At 38.1% G+C, this 18990-nt stretch overlaps 1 protein-coding gene across 1 annotated transcript; it reads right to left on the bottom strand.

Moving 5' to 3' along the window:
• Nucleotides 1-405: 405 nt before the first annotated feature.
• LOC311176270 (phosducin-like protein) lies at nt 406-1310 on the bottom strand (the record flags this gene model as incomplete). Its single annotated transcript, XM_084241605.1, is given in 2 exon segments — nt 406-626; nt 629-1310. Coding segments are annotated over 2 exon segments (903 nt in total).
• Between the last annotated feature and the right edge of the window lie 17680 nt (nt 1311-18990).

Below are 18990 nucleotides of genomic sequence, written 5' to 3'. Positions count from 1 at the left end.
GTATTATTTATGTTGCAAATAACATACAAGTTACAGAATCATACTCCCAGACCTGGCACAGACCTCCCAGCTCATCTGAGCACAATTTGCAGGACTCTGTCTTTAGGATGCTATGTAAATATTGACTAGAAACGATAACAGAGATGTCATACCAGAGACTCTTGAGTAAATAGTTCAAAGCCTAGCTTCCTTTTATACAATTAAGTGACTTTATTGCTAACCACAAGGTGATTCAGCATTCTGATTTAATCTAAGAATTTCTTGACTTTACATATAAGGAAAGGAACTACAAAAAATGGCTGAAACACCAGAAGACACAGGAAAGAACAAAAGGAAAAAAAAACCCACCCAGATATGTTTCTTCCAGCCCCAACAGTGGGAAATCGATGCTAGTGGACTCGTGGCTCAATCTATTTTCAAATCGCTGTCTTCACTGTGACAGGTGGCAGAGCTACACACAGATGTGAGCACCAAGACTTCCTTTTCAGGGAGCAATCCAAATTCCTGCAGGAAGGCTTCAAGGTCCACAGCAAAGAAATCTTCCCCCAGTTGGTCAGTGACCCGGACAAAATTGCCAATCAATTCACCCCCCTGGTAGATGAGCAGGGCAGGCAGGGCGTTCCTGTGAACCAGCTGCTGGCCCCAATCACGGAGCTCTTCACCCAGCAGACCTTGACAGCTGGGTACTTGGCAGCAAGGCAGATCATGCAGCCGTTCATGGCTTCGGTCCCCGGAATGCTGTCCTCGTAGATATGGACCATGATGAGGATGCTCTTCTGTTCTTTGTCAGTCATGTCTAAGAACCCTTCTCCACTAGGGATCTCAAACACCTGCTTGAATTGGGGTCCCTTGTGGAGCTGCTGCCGCATCTCCTCCATTCTCTGCTTCCGGTACTGCTGCAGAAACGCTTCATCATCTTGGTTCTCGTTTACCATGGCAAACTCCTTCAGAGTCATCTTTCCACTGATCTTCTCCTGGAGGTCCTTCTGTTTTTGTTGCTCCTCCTTTTCGTCCAGGTGGGACCTGCAGGTCATGGACAGCTTCTTGATCAGCCGTTCCATCTCCCGGCACTGCTCCTCCCTTTGTTCCGTCTCCAGCTCCTTGAAGCAGCGCCAGACATTGATCACACCTTTTGGACCTGTGTTAACTGAGATGCCTTCGCCTGCCAACTCAGCATCTGCAGGCACTGAACTGCCAGCCAGGGCACCCCTACCTCCATCCTTGTCCTCCTGGTCGCTGTCCTCATCCTCCCTGCTGCTGTAATAGTACTGCAGCTTCTCCCCCAGCAACTTGTCATCCAAGGTCGTCATGGTGTCACCTCCCCGCTGTACTGCGTGCCCGCCGCGTCTTCCCGGCTGACCTCGGTGCTGCTGCCCGGCCTAGCTCAGTCCGGCGCCCATCGGGCCAGCAGCTCCAGGCCCTCCAGAGGGGAGGACGCGCTCCGGGGTGGGAAGAAATGGGTTGGTACCTCCAGCACTGTGTTTTGTTTTTTAATGAGAGGAAGGTGTAGAAATTTTCTATATACCCCCTGTTGTTCACACATGCATAGCCTCCCCTATTAGTAACATCCCCCACCACATATTATAACCAATGTACCTAGATTTACACTCCTTGCCATCCAAAGTCCATAGTATATCTTTTTAAAAAAGATTTATTTATTTATTTATACAAGCACTGGGTACAGTCAGAAGCAGGGGAGGGTGAGAGAATTCACCAGAGCCAGAGCAGGGAGCAGAACAGGCAGACTGACGAAGTACACTGCTGAGGGGAGCAGCGGGCGGCAGGAGAGGTCTGGGCGCCATGTGGAGATCCTCGCCCAGTGGCCTGGGATCAAACCAGCGCTGCAGAGGCTGTGGGCAGCTGCGTGACCCAGCGCTCAACAGCTGCGCCACCAGGGAGGCCCTCCATAGTTTATCTTAAGGCTTACTCTTGGGTGTTGTACATTCTATGGGTTTGGACAAATATAACATGAAATGCATTGTGATTACCTCAGTATACATAGCATTTTCAGTGCCCTAAAAATCCTCTTCACTCTACCTATTCATTGTTCACATACCCCAAGTCCTCACAACCTTAGATATTTTTACTGTTTCCTTAATTTTGCCTTATTCAGAATGTCACATAATTGGAATTACATATAATAAAGATTGATTTACTTTACTTAGCATTAAGTATTTGAGTTTCCTTCATGTCTTTTCATGCTTTGATAGCTCGATTCTTTTGAGTGCTAGGCAATATTCCAATATCTGGATGTACCAAAGTTTTTACTGAAGGAGTGTAGATAAATAGATTGATTTCAGAAAATTTCAAACTTGGTTGATTTCAAGTTTATAATTACCAATTATACATAAAGCTGATATAAAGATCCATGTGCAAGGTTTTGTGTGGATATAAGTTTTCAACTTCTTTGCACAAAGAAGGAGCACAAGTGCTGTATTATGTTACAAGAATATGTTCAATTTTGAAAGAAACCACCAATCTATCATCCTAAGTAGCTGTACCATTTTTCATACCCACAACCAAGGAATGAAAGCTCCCATTGCCCCACAACCTCATCAGCACTTAATATTTACTGTGTTCCAGATTTTGGCCATTCTACTAACTGTGTGGACATGCTGTTTTCAATGGTAACATGAAAGTTGTTGCTTAGATCAGTCAATGGATTATCGTGGCTACAGGTCCAGTCATATGTTTCTCACCCAGACTGAACATCTTCAAAATGCAAATATTTGTTTGTGCTGCCCAGCTTTCCTCTAAAACCTATGTTTTTCAAACTATGACAGAACCATTAAAAGCTGTGCTATCAATTTAACTACCAGCATTTACTTTAATGGCATAGAGCAGACTGGGACATATGTAAGATAGAAAATGCCAGAGTGAATTACAAACAACGAGGGTAATTTTGTTTTGTGAAATGGTTGCATGAGCAGAGTCAAGATGGAAAATGTGTTTTGTAGTGTGAGTCCAGGCAAGGGTTTGAAATTTATTTGCTTAGGTGTTGAGAAAAGGGGCCATGACAGTCATATGCTTGTCACTAAGGGTATGTGTTTTGGGTAGGGAAATGACCAAAATAAGTGAAAAGGATGGTTTGACAAGTTTCTATATGCCAGCATTATAATAAACTATTCACATGGGTTTCCCCCCCCCTTTGGATTATTACAACAGTCCTACAGATTAGGTCACTGCCTCTACACTTATATCAGAGAACCCCCTACCTACACTTTGTTACAAGAGAATAAAATACCATAGTATAGAAACAAGAGTCTAAGATCTTTGTGAGATTCTGGATTCTTTGTAACTTTCACATACATCCTATAATGACCAAGAATGTGTTCATGAGAATGAAAAATAGAGAGCTCATTGTTCTTGTCTTTGGGAATAGAAATGAAACAAAAAAATACATTAATCTCATCATTTTTCAAAGCCAGTCTTCATGGGGGAAAAGGTCAAGGGATATATCAAACAGTGATGACTGCCATGTGAAGAAAAGTAATCTGAATAGCTGTATCTTGGGTCATTAAAGTGAAGACCACTGAAAATCTTCTTTTTTTTTTTAACCTCAGAGAACCTAAAGTCTATTCTCTATTCAAAAATTATTCATTTATGAGGCCCCACTCAGACCACTCAGACACCAGATCCACCTTAGGGAGGGAGCCAGAGTAGCCACTTCCACAACGGAATATACCAGCCTCTACCCAGACCAGCAGAGGTGTTGTGATCTTCCACGAGACCCAGCCAGCCCCTACCTGGGCCACTGAGACTCCAGACCCACCTTGGGGAGGGAGCCAGAAGAGCCAGAGGCCATGCAACCTTCCTGCAAGAAGGCACCAGAGCCCATCCATCATTGCTGAACACAGACAGCACCTACCCACACTGGCAGAAGACTTGCCATCTACTATAGGATTCCGCCATTCCCTCTTTCACCTATAAAGGCCTGTAACTTGTCATGAGATCCCCACTAGTACCCACCGAGACTGGTAAAACCCTGGACTCTCATCACAGGGTGACCCAGACTAGCTAGAGGTCATATAACCACCTGTGATACCCCATCAGCAGCTCACCCAGATTGAAGCCCACTAGCCCTAGCAACCCAAAAACCTATCCAGATGATGTGCCCAGGTAAGAGATCCCTAGGTCCCACCCACAGGCCTAGCAACCCAGACACCCACCAGGACAACCCATACCCATGTTAGAGAAGCTGGAGTTCCTGCCCACCAGCACGAATCACCAGGACAACCAATGCCATGATCTTGTAAACATGCAGAATAGAAGGAGAGGGAGATCCAGCACAACAAAAGCCGCACCTATAGCAGAGCAGTGTCAAAAGCAAAAATGAGGAGAAAGAAAAATATAAATGGTCAAGCAAGTCTTCAGGAGAACAATACATCACAGAAAGAAAATCAACCTCCAAAAGCTCAACACTTACATGAAAGAATTTTTCTTCTTGTCAGATGAAGAATTCAAAATTTCCATAATTAAAAAGGCCAAAGAAATTGAACAACACAAACAAAACTTGGAAAAATAGGTCAGAGATATATGAGAGGATGCAGAAAAGGAAGACTGCTATAAGAAACATAACCAACAAACAGAAGATCAAGATTGAAACTTTAAATAAGAAAATGAAGGAACTGCAGGATTTCTAAATATCAATAGAGGAGGTTTAAAAACGTTATGGAAATAGAACAAAATATATGGGAGAACTAATCAGTTATCTTGAAGACACAGATATGAAAAGAACTGTCACAGGACAGGGTAAGGGGTACTCCAGAACCCCCATACCTGCTCACTCTAAATAGGTTCTGCCATCCATTGCATTAAGACAATATAGTCTAGTGTGTAAGACCTTTAATGAAAAGGAACTTGAATACAATTAGTGTGCAATACAAAAAAGACAAAGAATATAGTTTCCAAATCAAGCACTCAAAGTTACCCACCCCCTCGTGGGCAAATGTCCAGCCAAAGAGGGTTGGCCAAAAGCAAGGCCCAAAACCCTACCACAAGTCTAAAGCGCCATCCAGTTGGGACCCATAAAAAAGGGTCAGAAACAGTCAGACAAGTCTGGGACCAAAGAGCAAAATAAAATCAAGATAAAATCTGCCATTGTTAACCTCCCCACAAGTCTCTCACCCACACCTGTTTCAACCAGTCCAGGACCAAGAAGCAAGTGCGGTTTCTTCACATGTCTCTCTGCTCCACGTGCCTCCTCCAGGTCACCTTGCTCTCCACCATGCTTCCTTCCTTCCTGAGTCCCCTTTCCATCTTCCCCCTGCTTAGTTCTACCTTCCCTGGAGTGTGACAGGGAATGTGGAACCTCCCCTTTTCCTGGGGACCACCCTGTTACAGAGCCAAAAAATAAAAAGGGAGATACAAAGGAACACTTTGAAAACTATATGACTTCATGAGGAAAGGAAATATAAGAGTCACAGGAATCCCGAAGGAGAAAGACAGGGAAGGGTGCTTAAAAGCTATTCAGGGAAATATTTGAAGAATCTTAATAAGAAAGGAAATGAAAACAGACATACAGAAAGTTAAAAGTATGTCAGACTACTTTATTGAAAGAAAATCTACATCAGAACACATAGCAGTAAAGTTTCCAAGAGTTCAGACCAAAAAAACAAACAAACAAACAATGAAGTTGATGAGGGAAAAGAAACAGAACACCTATAAAGGAAAGCTATTTAGGTCAGAATCATACTTCTTTGAAGAAATACTGCGGGCAAAAAGAAAATGGAGTAACATATTCAAAAAGCTCTGAGACATAAAATGCCCGCAAGAATGCTTTATCCTGCAAAGCTATCCTTCCTATATAAGGGAAAAATAAGGACCTCCTTGAACAACAAAAATCTTTGGGAATTCATTACAAACAAAGCCCCACTCCAAGTAATATTACAAGGACACTTGGGATCTAAACAAACTGAGGAATGAACAGGAAGAACTGAACAAGGAATTAAATAGAACCACCAAATGATGAACAAAATGGCAGTAACAGATTTCCATGTATCAATAATTACACTAAATGTTTATGGATTAATGTCACCAATAAAAAAAAAAAAGAGTAGCATGCTGGATTAGAAAACAGAATCCAGTCTTCTACTGCCTCAAGGAAACACACCTACGTTCTAGAGATAGACATAGATAACATAGAAAAACATAGATAAAAAGGCCCAGATCAAGAAATGAGAAAGAATCCCTCAAAACAATATAAGCTCCCAACTTGAGGAACTAGAAAAAGAACAACAAAAAAACCCAAAAGTCAGTAGAAGAAAGGAAATAATAAAAATTTAAGCATATAGAAATGAAATAGAAATTGAAAAAATAGCTTTTGAGCAATGAAATCAAAAGTTGGCTCTTTGAAAAAATAAACAAAGTAGACATACTTCTAGCCAGATTCACAAAGAAAGAGAGGAAGAAATCTCAAATAAATAGGATCACAAATGCAAGAGGAGAAATTATAACAGACACAGCAGAAATCCAGAGATAATTAGAGATTACTATGAACATTTATATGCAGACAAGTTCAACAATCTAGATGAGATAGATATTCTTAGAACTATACAATCATCCAAGACTGAACAAAGAAAAAGTAGAAAACTTGAACAAACCAATTATAAACAAGGAAATTGAAACAATAATCAATGCCCTTCTCTTCCCCTCTCCCCCAAATCCCAGGACTAAATGATTTTACAAACAAGTTCTACCAAATATTCGAAGATGAGTTAATCCATATCCTGCTAAAATCTTTCAAAAAATTGACAAAGAAAGAATACTATCAAATACATTTTATGAGGCCAACACCACATTAAAACCAGACAACACCAAAATACAATACTACAGACCAATCTCCCCAATGAACACAAATGCTAAAATCTTAGCAAACCAAATTCAACAATGCATCAAAAGAATTATATACCATGACAAAGTGGGATTTATTCCAGGGACACAAGAATGGTTCAACATCTGAAAATCAATTAACATAATTCACCACATCAACAAAAAGAAAAAAAAAACCATATGATTGTATGAATAGATACTGAGAAAGCAGTTCACAAAGAAGGAAAAAGGAGAAGGAGATATGTAAGGTAGAAAAAATTGCACTAAAACAAAAAGAGCATCTACATGTACATAGGATACTATTTATGCACTTGCATAAAATTTTATGTATTTATGCAAATATAGGAAGAGATCCTTAAACGAAATTAAGAACTTACATAAAAGAGAGAAGGAAGCACAATGGACTGTGGTGTGTGGACTATGGTGTGTGGACTATGTAGACTATGGGTGATTTGGTGGTGGTGACACGTGGTGAAGAAAATTCTAATGTTACCACAATTAAAAGAATAAATTATTAAAAAAAATAAAGTAATGGTTAATGTTGCAATAAATAACATTGAATGATATTTAAAAGAACTAAGGTAATAAAAATGATATTAGGTTAAGGATAATAGTTTCAAAACAACTGTATAAAACTGATAAGGGATTAATCACAAAGTTATACAAAGAACTCACATGGCTCAAGAAAAGCAAAGTATACAATTTAGTCAAAAATGGGCAGAAGAATTTAAAAAACACTTCTCCAAAGAGGAAATGCAAATGGCCCACAGGCATATGAAAAAGTGTTCAACATCCCTCATAATCAGGGAAATGCAGATCAAAATCACAATGAGATACCACCTTAAGAATGGCACATATTAAAAAAAAGCAACAACAAATGTTGGCGAGGATGTGATGAAAAAACAAACTCTCCTATACTGCTGGTGGGAATGCAAACTTGTCCAACCACTATGGAAAGCTGTCTGGAGGTTCCTCAGTCTACTAAAAATGGAACTACCATATGGCCCAGCAATTCCAGTCCTGGGAATCTACCCAAAGGACACAAAAACATTAATTCAAAAAGAAACCTGCACCCCTATGTTTATTGCAGCACTGTTTATAATAGGTAAGACTTGGAAACAACCCAAATGCCCCAAAATAGATGGCTGGATCAAGAAAATGTGGTATATATACACAATGCAATACTATTTGGCAATCAAAACAAGATAAACTCATGCCATTTGCAGCAACATGGATGGAGCTAGAAGGAATTACGCTCAGTGAAATAAGCCCGAAAGAAAAAGAAAAATACCGGATGTTCTCACTCATAGCAGGAATCTAGAAAACCTAAAAAGGGACCTGGAAAAAGACTAATTATAATAAAGGGGGTGAGAGGATTCATCAGAGACAGAGTGGGGAGCAGAACAGGCAGATTTACTGAAACATACTGCTAAAGGGAGCAGTGGGCAAAACAGAAGTCTGCTGCACCGTATGTGGATTAGCTCTCTGGGCAGGGATAGAACTCAGGCCATAGTGGTGATAGCACAGAGACTTAACCTGAAGGCCACCAGGGAGATCCCCAGAATCTCTTTTTTGTGTGCTTTTCATATTGCAATGTATTCAATGATGAACTTTGTTCCTGTATCTCTCTTTCACTCATTTTTCAGTATTTCATTTAGCTTTTTATTTTATTTTATATATTTTTACATCATTTTTCATTTTTGCACAATGTATGCATTTTCATCTTGGTTATATTCCCCATACACTTCCCACCCACACCCCTTATTTTGACCCTAATCCTTCTTCCCCTTCCTCCCCCTACCCCAGAGTATGTCTCTGGTTTACAGTTGCTAATTGATTTTGATTTTTACTTTACTATAATTATTTCAATTTGCAATTTAATATTCTTGGAATCTGTATTTTAAGGGTCACATTGTAGAGTATATAGGCTCAAACACCTCTGCCCTTAGAACTACTCCTGTCCCAAAATACACACCCATACACACAACACACACTGTACTACATTGCCTCCTCAGGTCATGTTGCTACAATAGTCCTTACCCCCATCCCCAGAAACAATAATTAGGAAAAGAATGATACGCTATCAGCATGAGATTATCATTCCCAAAAGAATGAAGAAAATATGACCCAAATTCCCATGATTAGCTTCTGTATATGTAAATATGGAGCCCTTTTTAATATGACCACTTTGTGTTGAACGTAAAGGTAAAAAATTAAAACTCAGCTTAAAAAACAGAGGGGAAAGAAAAGGGACCTGTGGGGTAAAAAGAACTTAATAAGCCCAAGTGGTCTCTGAGAGATTGTGATGGAGAGAAAGTCTCTTTGGTTGTGGCAATATTCTAACCTGTTTTATCCTCTTGATGCCTGGAATAGATAGATATATTTAAGGAAAATTAAAAATTTTATGACCAAAAATATCCTCCAAAAAGTCAGTTAAGACATAATAACTTGTAGAAATCATTTACTGTTAGCTATAGAAGATTGAACATAACCTATGGAAACATAAAGATAATAGGCAGCTAAAAGTGATGATTAAATAAATGAACTTTGTTAAAATTAAGTAATACCTTAATAAAACAAGAAATCATTTTCACATTCATCAGCCAGGAGGGAAAAATTAAAAGAGCTGCCATGGTGATTGTGGCTGGAATTTTTACACTTGTAGCACAGGGATATTCTAATTTTGCAGGCAGAAATAAAGTTTTACAAGATTGGTGAAACGATCTGAAGACAGACTGACTTCAGTGGTTAAGCTCTTTCCACATCATTTCTTCCCTTAACATACCTAAGCCTAATTATCCTTTATCTCTAGCCTATTTCATTTCCATTCCATACAGAAGTTGTTTTGAAATTATCTGCTGTGTTCATTTCCAATCACTGCTACATACCACTTCCCCTCCTACATGTCTCTGCAGAAAGTACAGCCTTCTACTTTTTTTTTTCCCACAAATTTTGGCCTGTTCTTCTTCCCTTGCCTCTTATCTTGGAGGGAGAATTTACACATTTTTCAGGAGCACCAAAACTATAATGCCTCGTACTAGTGCATAATATTTGTAAACTAGAATTGTCTTGGAATTAGAAGGATGATGTTCCAAAGGATGTAATTTTCAGGTCACTATGATTTTTATAATAATTTTTCTTTATGCAAACTGATTTATCTTTTCTTTTGCTTATTGTCATGTAGCCAAGATTTTCAAGTCACTTTCAGTAACAGCAATAAATATCTACATTCTTTCAAAAAAAAAAACCACTTATATTTAACTCAAAGTTTCTCAACTTTGGTACTTTAGACATTCTGGATCAGATCATTCAGGGTGATGGGGTCTTTCCTGGACATTACAGGATGTCACTGTTTGCCTGGCTTCTATGTACCCCTATGTGACAGCCAAAAATGTCTCCAGACATTGCTCAGTGTCCTGTGGGGGAGAAAATCTCCCCTGACTGGGACTGTAATTTGAGTATCATAGTCTCAAAATATTTTTGTTACACTGACATAATATTAGTATACTGTTAAGACTATAAAATGATCATCAAAGCTATATGTGGCACAAATCATGAAATATTATGTACTAACTGAAATAATGACAGTCTTAGACTAGTTGATTGGCCACAATTGCATAAGGTTTTACTGAGTAAGAGGGGAAATAGAACACGTAGTAGAGAAAATCCTGCACTAAACAGAAGCATCTGGAGTATAAAGATACTAATACCCATAAATTTGCATAAAAGCACATGAATGTGTGTATGTGCATAATATAGAAAAAGAAGTTTTGATAGCAACTAAGAACTTATGTAATAAAGGGTGTGGTTAAGAACAAAATTATATTAAGGATAGTGGTTTCTTTCTGTGTGAAGAAAGTAGAATGAAAAATTTAAAATAATATATAAAAATATAAAATCATAACTTAATAATATCAAAGTGATTCACTGATTCAATATTAAATTCCCAAGACTTAGTAACAAAATAACATAATAGGAGGACTTTTAAAATTTTGATAGAGGTACTAAGCTACACTTTCATATTATATAAAGATATTACAGTGACAGCTCAATACTTTGTTAGAAAAGGAGGAAATACAAAGTAATGGAGAACATAATATGACAGACTGATTTGCCCACCCCAAATTTATGAACATGGATAATTCCCCAAGAATATATTAATACATACATAAAAGAACTAAATGACAAACAGCAAAGTTGGTAAAAACAACTCTAATACCATGTTTGAAAGACTGCGATAAGAAGCAATAATAAAAACTCTCTGGACCCACTATCCAAAAGTAATGACTGCACAATTTCCAATAGAAAAGGCAAATGGCCAACTAAGCCATGAATGTATTCAGCCTCATATATGGTAAAATAACCACAAAGTAATGTTCTATAGCATAACCCATTTTTTTTAAAGATTTATTTATTTATTTATTTATTTATTTATTTATTTGTTTGTTTGTTTGTTTTATTTATACAAGCACTGGGTACAGTCAGAAGCGCGGGAGGGTGAGAGAATTCACCAGAGCCAGAGCAGGGAGCAGAGCAGGCAGAAGGACCGAAGTACACTGCTGAGGGGAGCAGCGGGCGGCAGGAGAGGTCTGCGCACCATGTGGGACCCTCCTCCGGTGGCCGGGGAGCAGCCGGGAATCGAACCGGTGCCGCGGAGGCTGCAGGCAGCTTCGCAACCCAGCGCTCAACCGCTGCGCCACCGGGGAGGCCCTGCATAACCCATTTTAACTATGAAAAAGAAACTTTTTTCATGTGAACACACAGAGTAAAAGGTTGTATGTGTGTCCTATCAACTAATGTTGCAAGGTAACATTTGCAGGCAAGCAAATCATTGGTCTTGATTGTTCTAATCAATATGGAAATAAAAAAGAAATACTCAAATTTCGGTAAATGTCCTTCCATGTCTAATACTTTATTTTCCTACTTCCCTTAACAGAAAAACTCCTGGTGTATATTGTAGTTTCACTAAAAACACTGTAAAATTCCCATTCTTTCTTCTAGTGGGGTGTCCTAACCACCATTTATGTGTCAACAATGATCCCATAATGCTGCTTCTCTTTCATTTATTTATTTATTTAATATATTTTACATCATTTTTCATTTTTGCACTATGTATGCATTTTCATCTTAGTTATAGTCCCCATACAATTTCCACCCTGCTTGTTTTGACACTACTCCCTTCTCCCCCGTAGTGTGTCGCTTGTTTATAATTGCTTGTTGATTTTGATTTTTACTTTGTATTAATTAGTCTTTTTCCTGGTCCCTTATTTAGGTTTTCTAAATTCCTGCTATGAGTGAGACCATCCGGTATTTTTCTTTTTCTTTCTGACTTATTTTGCTGAGCATGATCCCTTCTAGCTCCATCCATGTTGCTGCAAACTGCATGTGTTTATCTTTTTTGATTGCTGAGTAATATTCCATTGTGTATATGTACCACATCTTCTTGATCCAATCATCTATTTTTGGGCATTTGGGTTGTTTCCAAAGCTTAGCTATTGTAAATAGTGCTGCTATAAGCATAGGGGTGCAGGTGCCCTTCGGAATTACTGTTTCTGTGTCATTTGGGTAACTCCCTAGGAGTGGAATTGCTGGATCATATGGAAGCTCTATCTTTAGTAGGTCAAGAAATCTCCACACAGCTCTCCATAGTGGTTGGACCAGTTTGCACTCCCACCAGCAATGCAGGAGTGTTCCTTTTTCTCCGCAACATCGCCAACATTTGTTGTTGCTAGGCAAAGAGAAACAGCTGGGACTATATCAAATTAAAGAGCTTCTGCACAGCAAAAGAGACAATAACCAAAACAAAGAGAAACCCCACTGACTGGGAAAAAACTTTTGCACACAACACTAATGATAAAGGACTGATCACAAAAATCTACAAAGAGCTGATGAGACTCACCAAAAGCAAAGAAAATTATCAAGGGCCTCCCCGGTGGCGCAGTGGTTGAGCGCTGGGTTGCGAAGCTGCCCACAGCCTCTGCAGCACCAGTTCAATCCCCGGCTGCTCCCCGGCCACCGGGTGAGGGTCCCACATGGCGCACAGACCTCTCCTGCCGCCCGCTGCTCCCCTCAGCAGTGTACTTCAGTCCTTCTGCCTGCTCTGCTCCCCACTCTGGCTCCGTGAATTCTCTCACCCTCCCGCGCTTCTGACTGTACCCAGTGCTTGTATAAACAAATAAATAAATAAATCTTTAAAAAAAAAAAAAGAATCCAGTCAAAAAATGGGCAGGTGGGCAGGAGAGCTAAAAAGAAACTTCTTCAAAGAGGAAATGCAAATGGCTAACAGGCATATGAAAAAATGTTAAACATCACTTGTCATCAGGGAAATGCAAATCAAAACTACAATGAGATACCATCTTACACCAGTGAGAATGGCACACATTGTTGCTTTCTTTCTCTTCTTTCTTCCTGACAACCAAATCTCTTAGCACTTTACTCAACTCTGAGTTAATATTTTCTTCAAGTCTAAGACTGAGAAACCTAACTAAATCAGGTCCTTTGTAGCTTCCTAGCACTGAATTTTGATGGTGACACAATGCATGATGTCTCCAGAAAATTGTTATTCTATTAATAAGAGATGGAGGGAACTGAGTTCCTTTGATATAAAACCTTTAGTATGGCACTCCTGGGCTTCAAAACACTCTTACCATAACAATTAGTAATTTCATACTCAGAAAAAGAGAGTTGTAATTTATGTGTTTGTCTTTTAACTGTAAAAGATATACCTTTTTGTGCACTACAATCTGAGCTTCATACCTGTGAACATGCCATAAATTGTCCTGGGAATGATACCTCCTTACTCTAGCAAATAAGAGAGCAAAGTCTTTTGCATAGACCTGAGGTCTGTAACACATCTCTGCAAAATATGCTGACTGAAAAAACACAACTAGCCTTGTCAATCTCCCATTGATGACCAAGGAGTCAGAAAAAGTTTTACAATGGGTTGCCAGCATCTCCACAGCACATTCTTTAAAAAAGGAAAAGATTAAATCTCAGTATTGTCTTCCTCTCATTTAGGTAACATCAACATATCTTTAGGTCAAAACAAAACCAGAAGCCCTCTGTAAAAGAATAATTACTTTTAAAATATCAATAACTCACTGTTCCTACCTGTATAAAACTAAAATCAAACTTGTGATAAACATAAGTTCTCACAGATCAAAATCTATTGGACAGCTTTCCAAGTTGAAATCCTTGTTTTGATTATCTAATGAGTCTTTGTCTAGCAATCATTGATTCTTGTATTCCAGTTAACACACTTTATAAGTATTGTTTGCTTTAATTTACATAAAAGTCCATTCTATGAGGTACTACTATTATGAACATCATTCTTCATTATAGAATGAAACTTAGACAGGCATAGTGATCCATGTAATGTAATACTTGAGTATGGGAATTCTGTTGGGACGATTCACATTCTCAAGCTCTGAGGTAGTGATTTTCAAAGCAGAGATGGTTTTGCTACTGTGGATATTTTATGCTTTGAAAGGATGTTGCTAAAAACCTGCAAACCACAGGACAGCTTGTTACATAAATCTTATTCTGCCCCAGTGTTAAGAGTGAGAAAGAAAACCTATTCTAGACCAGCACTTCTCCAATTTCAATATGCATATGAATCACCAGGTCCCTAGGATAAACACAGATTCTGACAAAGCAGGTTGCAATTCTGCTTTTTTGACAAGGTCTTGGTGGTTTTGATGCTGCAGGTCTAGGTCTGTGGAACACTCTTAGAATAATAAGACTGGTATCACACTAGGGTCAGATACTGGGGTTTTTTTGCTTTTTTTTTTTTTTTTGGATCTTATCCACTAGCTATCATATTTGCATGTAATTCTGAAGAATAACTGTGTTCCCTTATCCAAAAGCTGTTATGAGTTATGTTTTTGCTTCTATAAGGGCCATGGATTATCACCAAGTAATAGCTTCGGAAAAATATTTTGCATTGGCAGAATCAAGTCTTCCAAAGATGTCCATACCCTAATCCCCAGTGCCTTTGAATGTTTTTTTTATAGCAAGGGAGGATTAAAGTATCAAATGGAAGAAAATTATAAATCAACTGACATTAAGAAGATAAATTATGACTATTCATGAAGGATTCAGGTAATCACAATGGTTCTCTACATGCTGAACAGGAAGCAGAAGTGTAGTTGTCAGAGATTTGAAAAATGCCAGGATGCTGGCTTGAAGATGTATGAAGAGCCATAATCCAAGGAATGCAGATAGTTATTACAAACTGCAATGGGAAAGGAAATGGATTCTCCCTTCACCTCTAGAAGAAATCTAGATCCCTAGACAGATTGAATCTAGCCCTCCAGACATTTCATTAGGCCCACTTCAGGGTTTCTCACATTGAGAATTATAAGAGCATAAATGTATTGTTTTTCAGCCAAGTGTGTCAATATTTTAAGAACAGCAATAGCAAATTAAAATAGTTTTTTTATGAATTAAAAACTCTTTTAAATAACTTATTCATTTATATATATAGTACATCATTGTTCATTTTTTCACAATGTATGCTTTCATTTCTCAGGTGTAGTCCCCATAGAATTTCCACCACCAATTCACCCGAGTACCATCACCATAGTCCCTTGTGCTCTTCCTGCCCTTGTTTTGATCCCTCTCCATCCTCCTGCCCTGCAGAATGTCTCTGATTTATAGTTGTCTGTTTCTTTTTCTTTTGTTTTGTTGGTTTTTTTCTTCATTTTTCATTTTTGCACAATGTATGCATTTTCATTTTGGTTATATTCCCCATATAATTCCCACCCCCCTTATTTTGACCCTAATCGCGCCTCTCCTCCCTCCAACCCCTGCCCCTTAGTGTGTTTCTAGTTTATAGTTGCTTATTGATTTTGATTTTGATTTTATTATAATTAGTCTTTTTCCTGGTCCTTATTTAAGTTTTCTAAATTCCTGCTATGAGTGAGACCATCCGGTATTTTTCTTTTTCTTTCTCACTTATTTGGCTGAGCGTGATCCCTTCCAACTCCATCCATGTTGCTGCAAACTGCATGTGTTTATCTTTTTTGATTGCTGAGTAATATTCCATTGTGTACATATACCACATCTTCTTGATCCAGTCATCTATTTTTGGGCATTTGGATTGTTTCCATAGCTTAGCTATTGTAAATAGTGCTGCTATAAACATAGGGGTGCAGGTGCCCTTTTGAATGAATGTTTTTCTGTGTCCTTTGGGTAAATACCTAGAAGTGGAATTGCTGGATCATATGGAAGCAATTTCTTTAGTAGGTTGCGGAATCTCCACACAGCTTTCCATAGTGGTTGGACCATTTTGCACTCCCAGCAGCGTGCAAGAGAGTTCCTTTTTCTCCACAACCTCGCCAACATTTGTTGTTGCTAGTTTTTTTTAATATGTGCCATGCTCACTTGTTTAAGGTGGTAACTCATTGCAGTTTTGATTTGCATTTCCCTGATCACAAGTGATGTTGAACATTTTTTCATATGCCTGTTGGCCATTTGTATTTCCTCTTTCGAGAAATTTCTTTTTAGCTCTTCTGCCCATTTTTTGACTGGATTATTTTCTTTGTTTTTGTTGAGTCTCATCAGCTCTTTGTAGATTTTTGTGATCAGTCCTTTATCATCAGTATTGTGTGCAAAAATTTTCTCCCAGTCGGTGGGGTTTCTCTTTGTTTTGGTTATTGTATCTTTTGCTGTGCAGAAGCTCTTTAATTTGATGTGGTCCCAGCTGTTTATCTTTGCCTTCACTATCACTGCTTTGGGTGATGTGTCTGTAAAGATGTCTTTGATGTGCATGTCATGTAGTGTTTCGCCTATATTTTCTTCTATGTATTTTATGGTTTCAGGTCTTATGTCTAGTTCTTTAATTCATTTTGAGTTGGTTTTTGTGCATGGTGTGAGGTAGTGGTCAAGCTTCATTCTTTTGCATGTAGCGACCCAGTTTTCCCAGCACCATTTATTGAACAAACTTTCTTTGCTTCAGTGCATATTCCTTGCTCCTTTGTCAAAGATTAGTTGATCATAAATCTGGGAGTTTATTTCTGGATTTTCTATTCAGTTCCATTGGTCCATGTGTCTGTTCTTGTGCCAATACTATGCAGTTTTGATTATTATGGCTATGTAGTTTAGTTTGAAATCTGGGAGTGTGATGCCTCCATTCCCTTTTTTTTTTTTTCAGGAGAGCTTTGGCTATTCATTTTGGTATAGTATAGTTTGAAATCTGGGAGTGTGATGCCTCCCTTTCCTTCTTTTTTTTTTCAGGAGAGCTTTGGCTATTCATTTTGGTGGCTCCATATGAATTTCATCAATATTTGTTGTACTTCTTTGAAGAATGTCATTGAAATTTTTGTTGGAATAGCATTGAATCTGTAAATTGCTTTTGGTAGGATGGCCATTTTGATAATGTCAATTTTTCTAATCCATGAGCAGGGGATGTCTTTCCATTTCTTTGTGTTTTCTATTTCTTTTAACAGTTGTTTTTAGTTTTCTTTGTATAGGTCCTTTACCTCTTTTCTTAAGTTTATTCCCAAGTATTTGGGTTTTTTTTTCCAATAATAAAAGGAATGGTTTTCTTGATTTCTTCTTCTTTTTCAGATTTATTGTTTGTGTATAGGAAGGCTACTGACTTTTGCATGTTGATTTTGTTTCCTGCCCCTTTACTAAGCTGACTGATTAGTTTAATTTGTTTTTCTTTGAAGTTTTGGGGTTCTCTATGTATATTATCATATCACCCGTGAGTAGTGATAGTTTGGACTTCTTTCTTGCCTATTTGGATTCCTTGTATGTCTTTCTCTTGTATTTTTGCTCTGGCTAGGACTTCCAGTATTATATTGAAAAGCAGTGGTGAGAATAGACATCCTTGTCTTCTTCCAGATCTTAATGGAAATGCTTTCAGCTTTTCACAATTGAGAATGATATTGGCTATGGGCTTATCATATATAGCCTTTATGATGTTGAGGTATGTTCTTTGCATCCCGAGAATCTCAAGGGCCTTTACCATAAATGGGTGTTGTACTTTGTCAAAAGCTTTCCCAGTGTCTATTGATATTATCATATAGTTTTTATATTTTTTGTTGATATGTTGGATTACATTGATTTTCAGATGTTGAATCATCCTTCTGTCCATGGAATAAATCCTACTTGGTCGTGGTGAATTATCTTATGGACACATTGTTGGATTCTGATAGCTGAAATTTTATTGAGGATTTTTGCATCAGTGTTCATTAGAGAGATTGGCCTATAGTTTTCTTTTGTTGTGTTGTCCTTGCTTGGCTTTGGTATTAGTGTAATGTTGGCTTCATAGAACGTGTTTGGTATTATCTCTTCCTTCTCAATTTTTTGAAAGAGTTTGTGAAGGATAGGCACTAATTCGTTTCTGAATTGTTGGTAGAATTCATTTGTAAACCCATCTGGTCCTGGGCTTTTGTTTTTGGCGAGGTTTTTGATTACCATTTCAATCTCACTTCGTGTAATTGGTCTGTTTAGGTATTGTATTTCTTCTTTATCTAGCTTTGGGTGATTGTAGAGTTGTAGGAATTTGTCCATCTCCCCTAGATTGTTGAACTTGTTTCCATATAACTGTTCATAGTAGTTACTGATTATTCTTTTGATTTCTGCTGGGTCTGTTATGATTTCTCCTCTTTCATTTATGATCCTATTTATTTGTGCTTTCTCCTGTTTTTCCTTTTTGAGCCTGGCTGGGGGTTTGTCTATTTTATTTATTTTTTCAAGGAACCAACTTTTGGTTTCATTGATCTTTTGGATTTATTTTTTAGTTTCTATTTCATTTATTTCTGCTTTGATTTTTATTATTTCTTTTCTTCTACTGCTTTTGGGGTTTTGTTGTTGTGCTTTTTCTAGTTCTTTGAGCTGTGAGATTAGGTTGTTTCTTTGAATTCTTTCTTGTTTCTTGATGTGAACCTGTGTTGCTATATATTTTCCTCTTATTACTGCTTTTGCTGCATCCCATACATGAAGGAAATTGGTGTCCTCCTTGTCATTCAACTCAAAGTATTTTTTAATTTCTTCTTTGATCTCCTCATTAGTCCAATGGTCTTCTAGTAGTGTGGGTTTCAATCTCCATGAAGTAGGAGAGTTCCTTGTTTTCTTTTTATTGTTTATTTCTAGTTTGATGCCTTCATGGTCAGAGAAGATGGTTGGTATGATTTCAATCTTGGTGTACCT

Source organism: Talpa europaea (genome assembly GCF_964194135.1).
Source record: "Talpa europaea genome assembly, chromosome: 9".
In the NCBI taxonomy this organism is placed as follows: Eukaryota; Metazoa; Chordata; class Mammalia; order Eulipotyphla; family Talpidae; genus Talpa; species Talpa europaea.
This window is presented reverse-complemented; position numbering and strand designations above follow the sequence as displayed.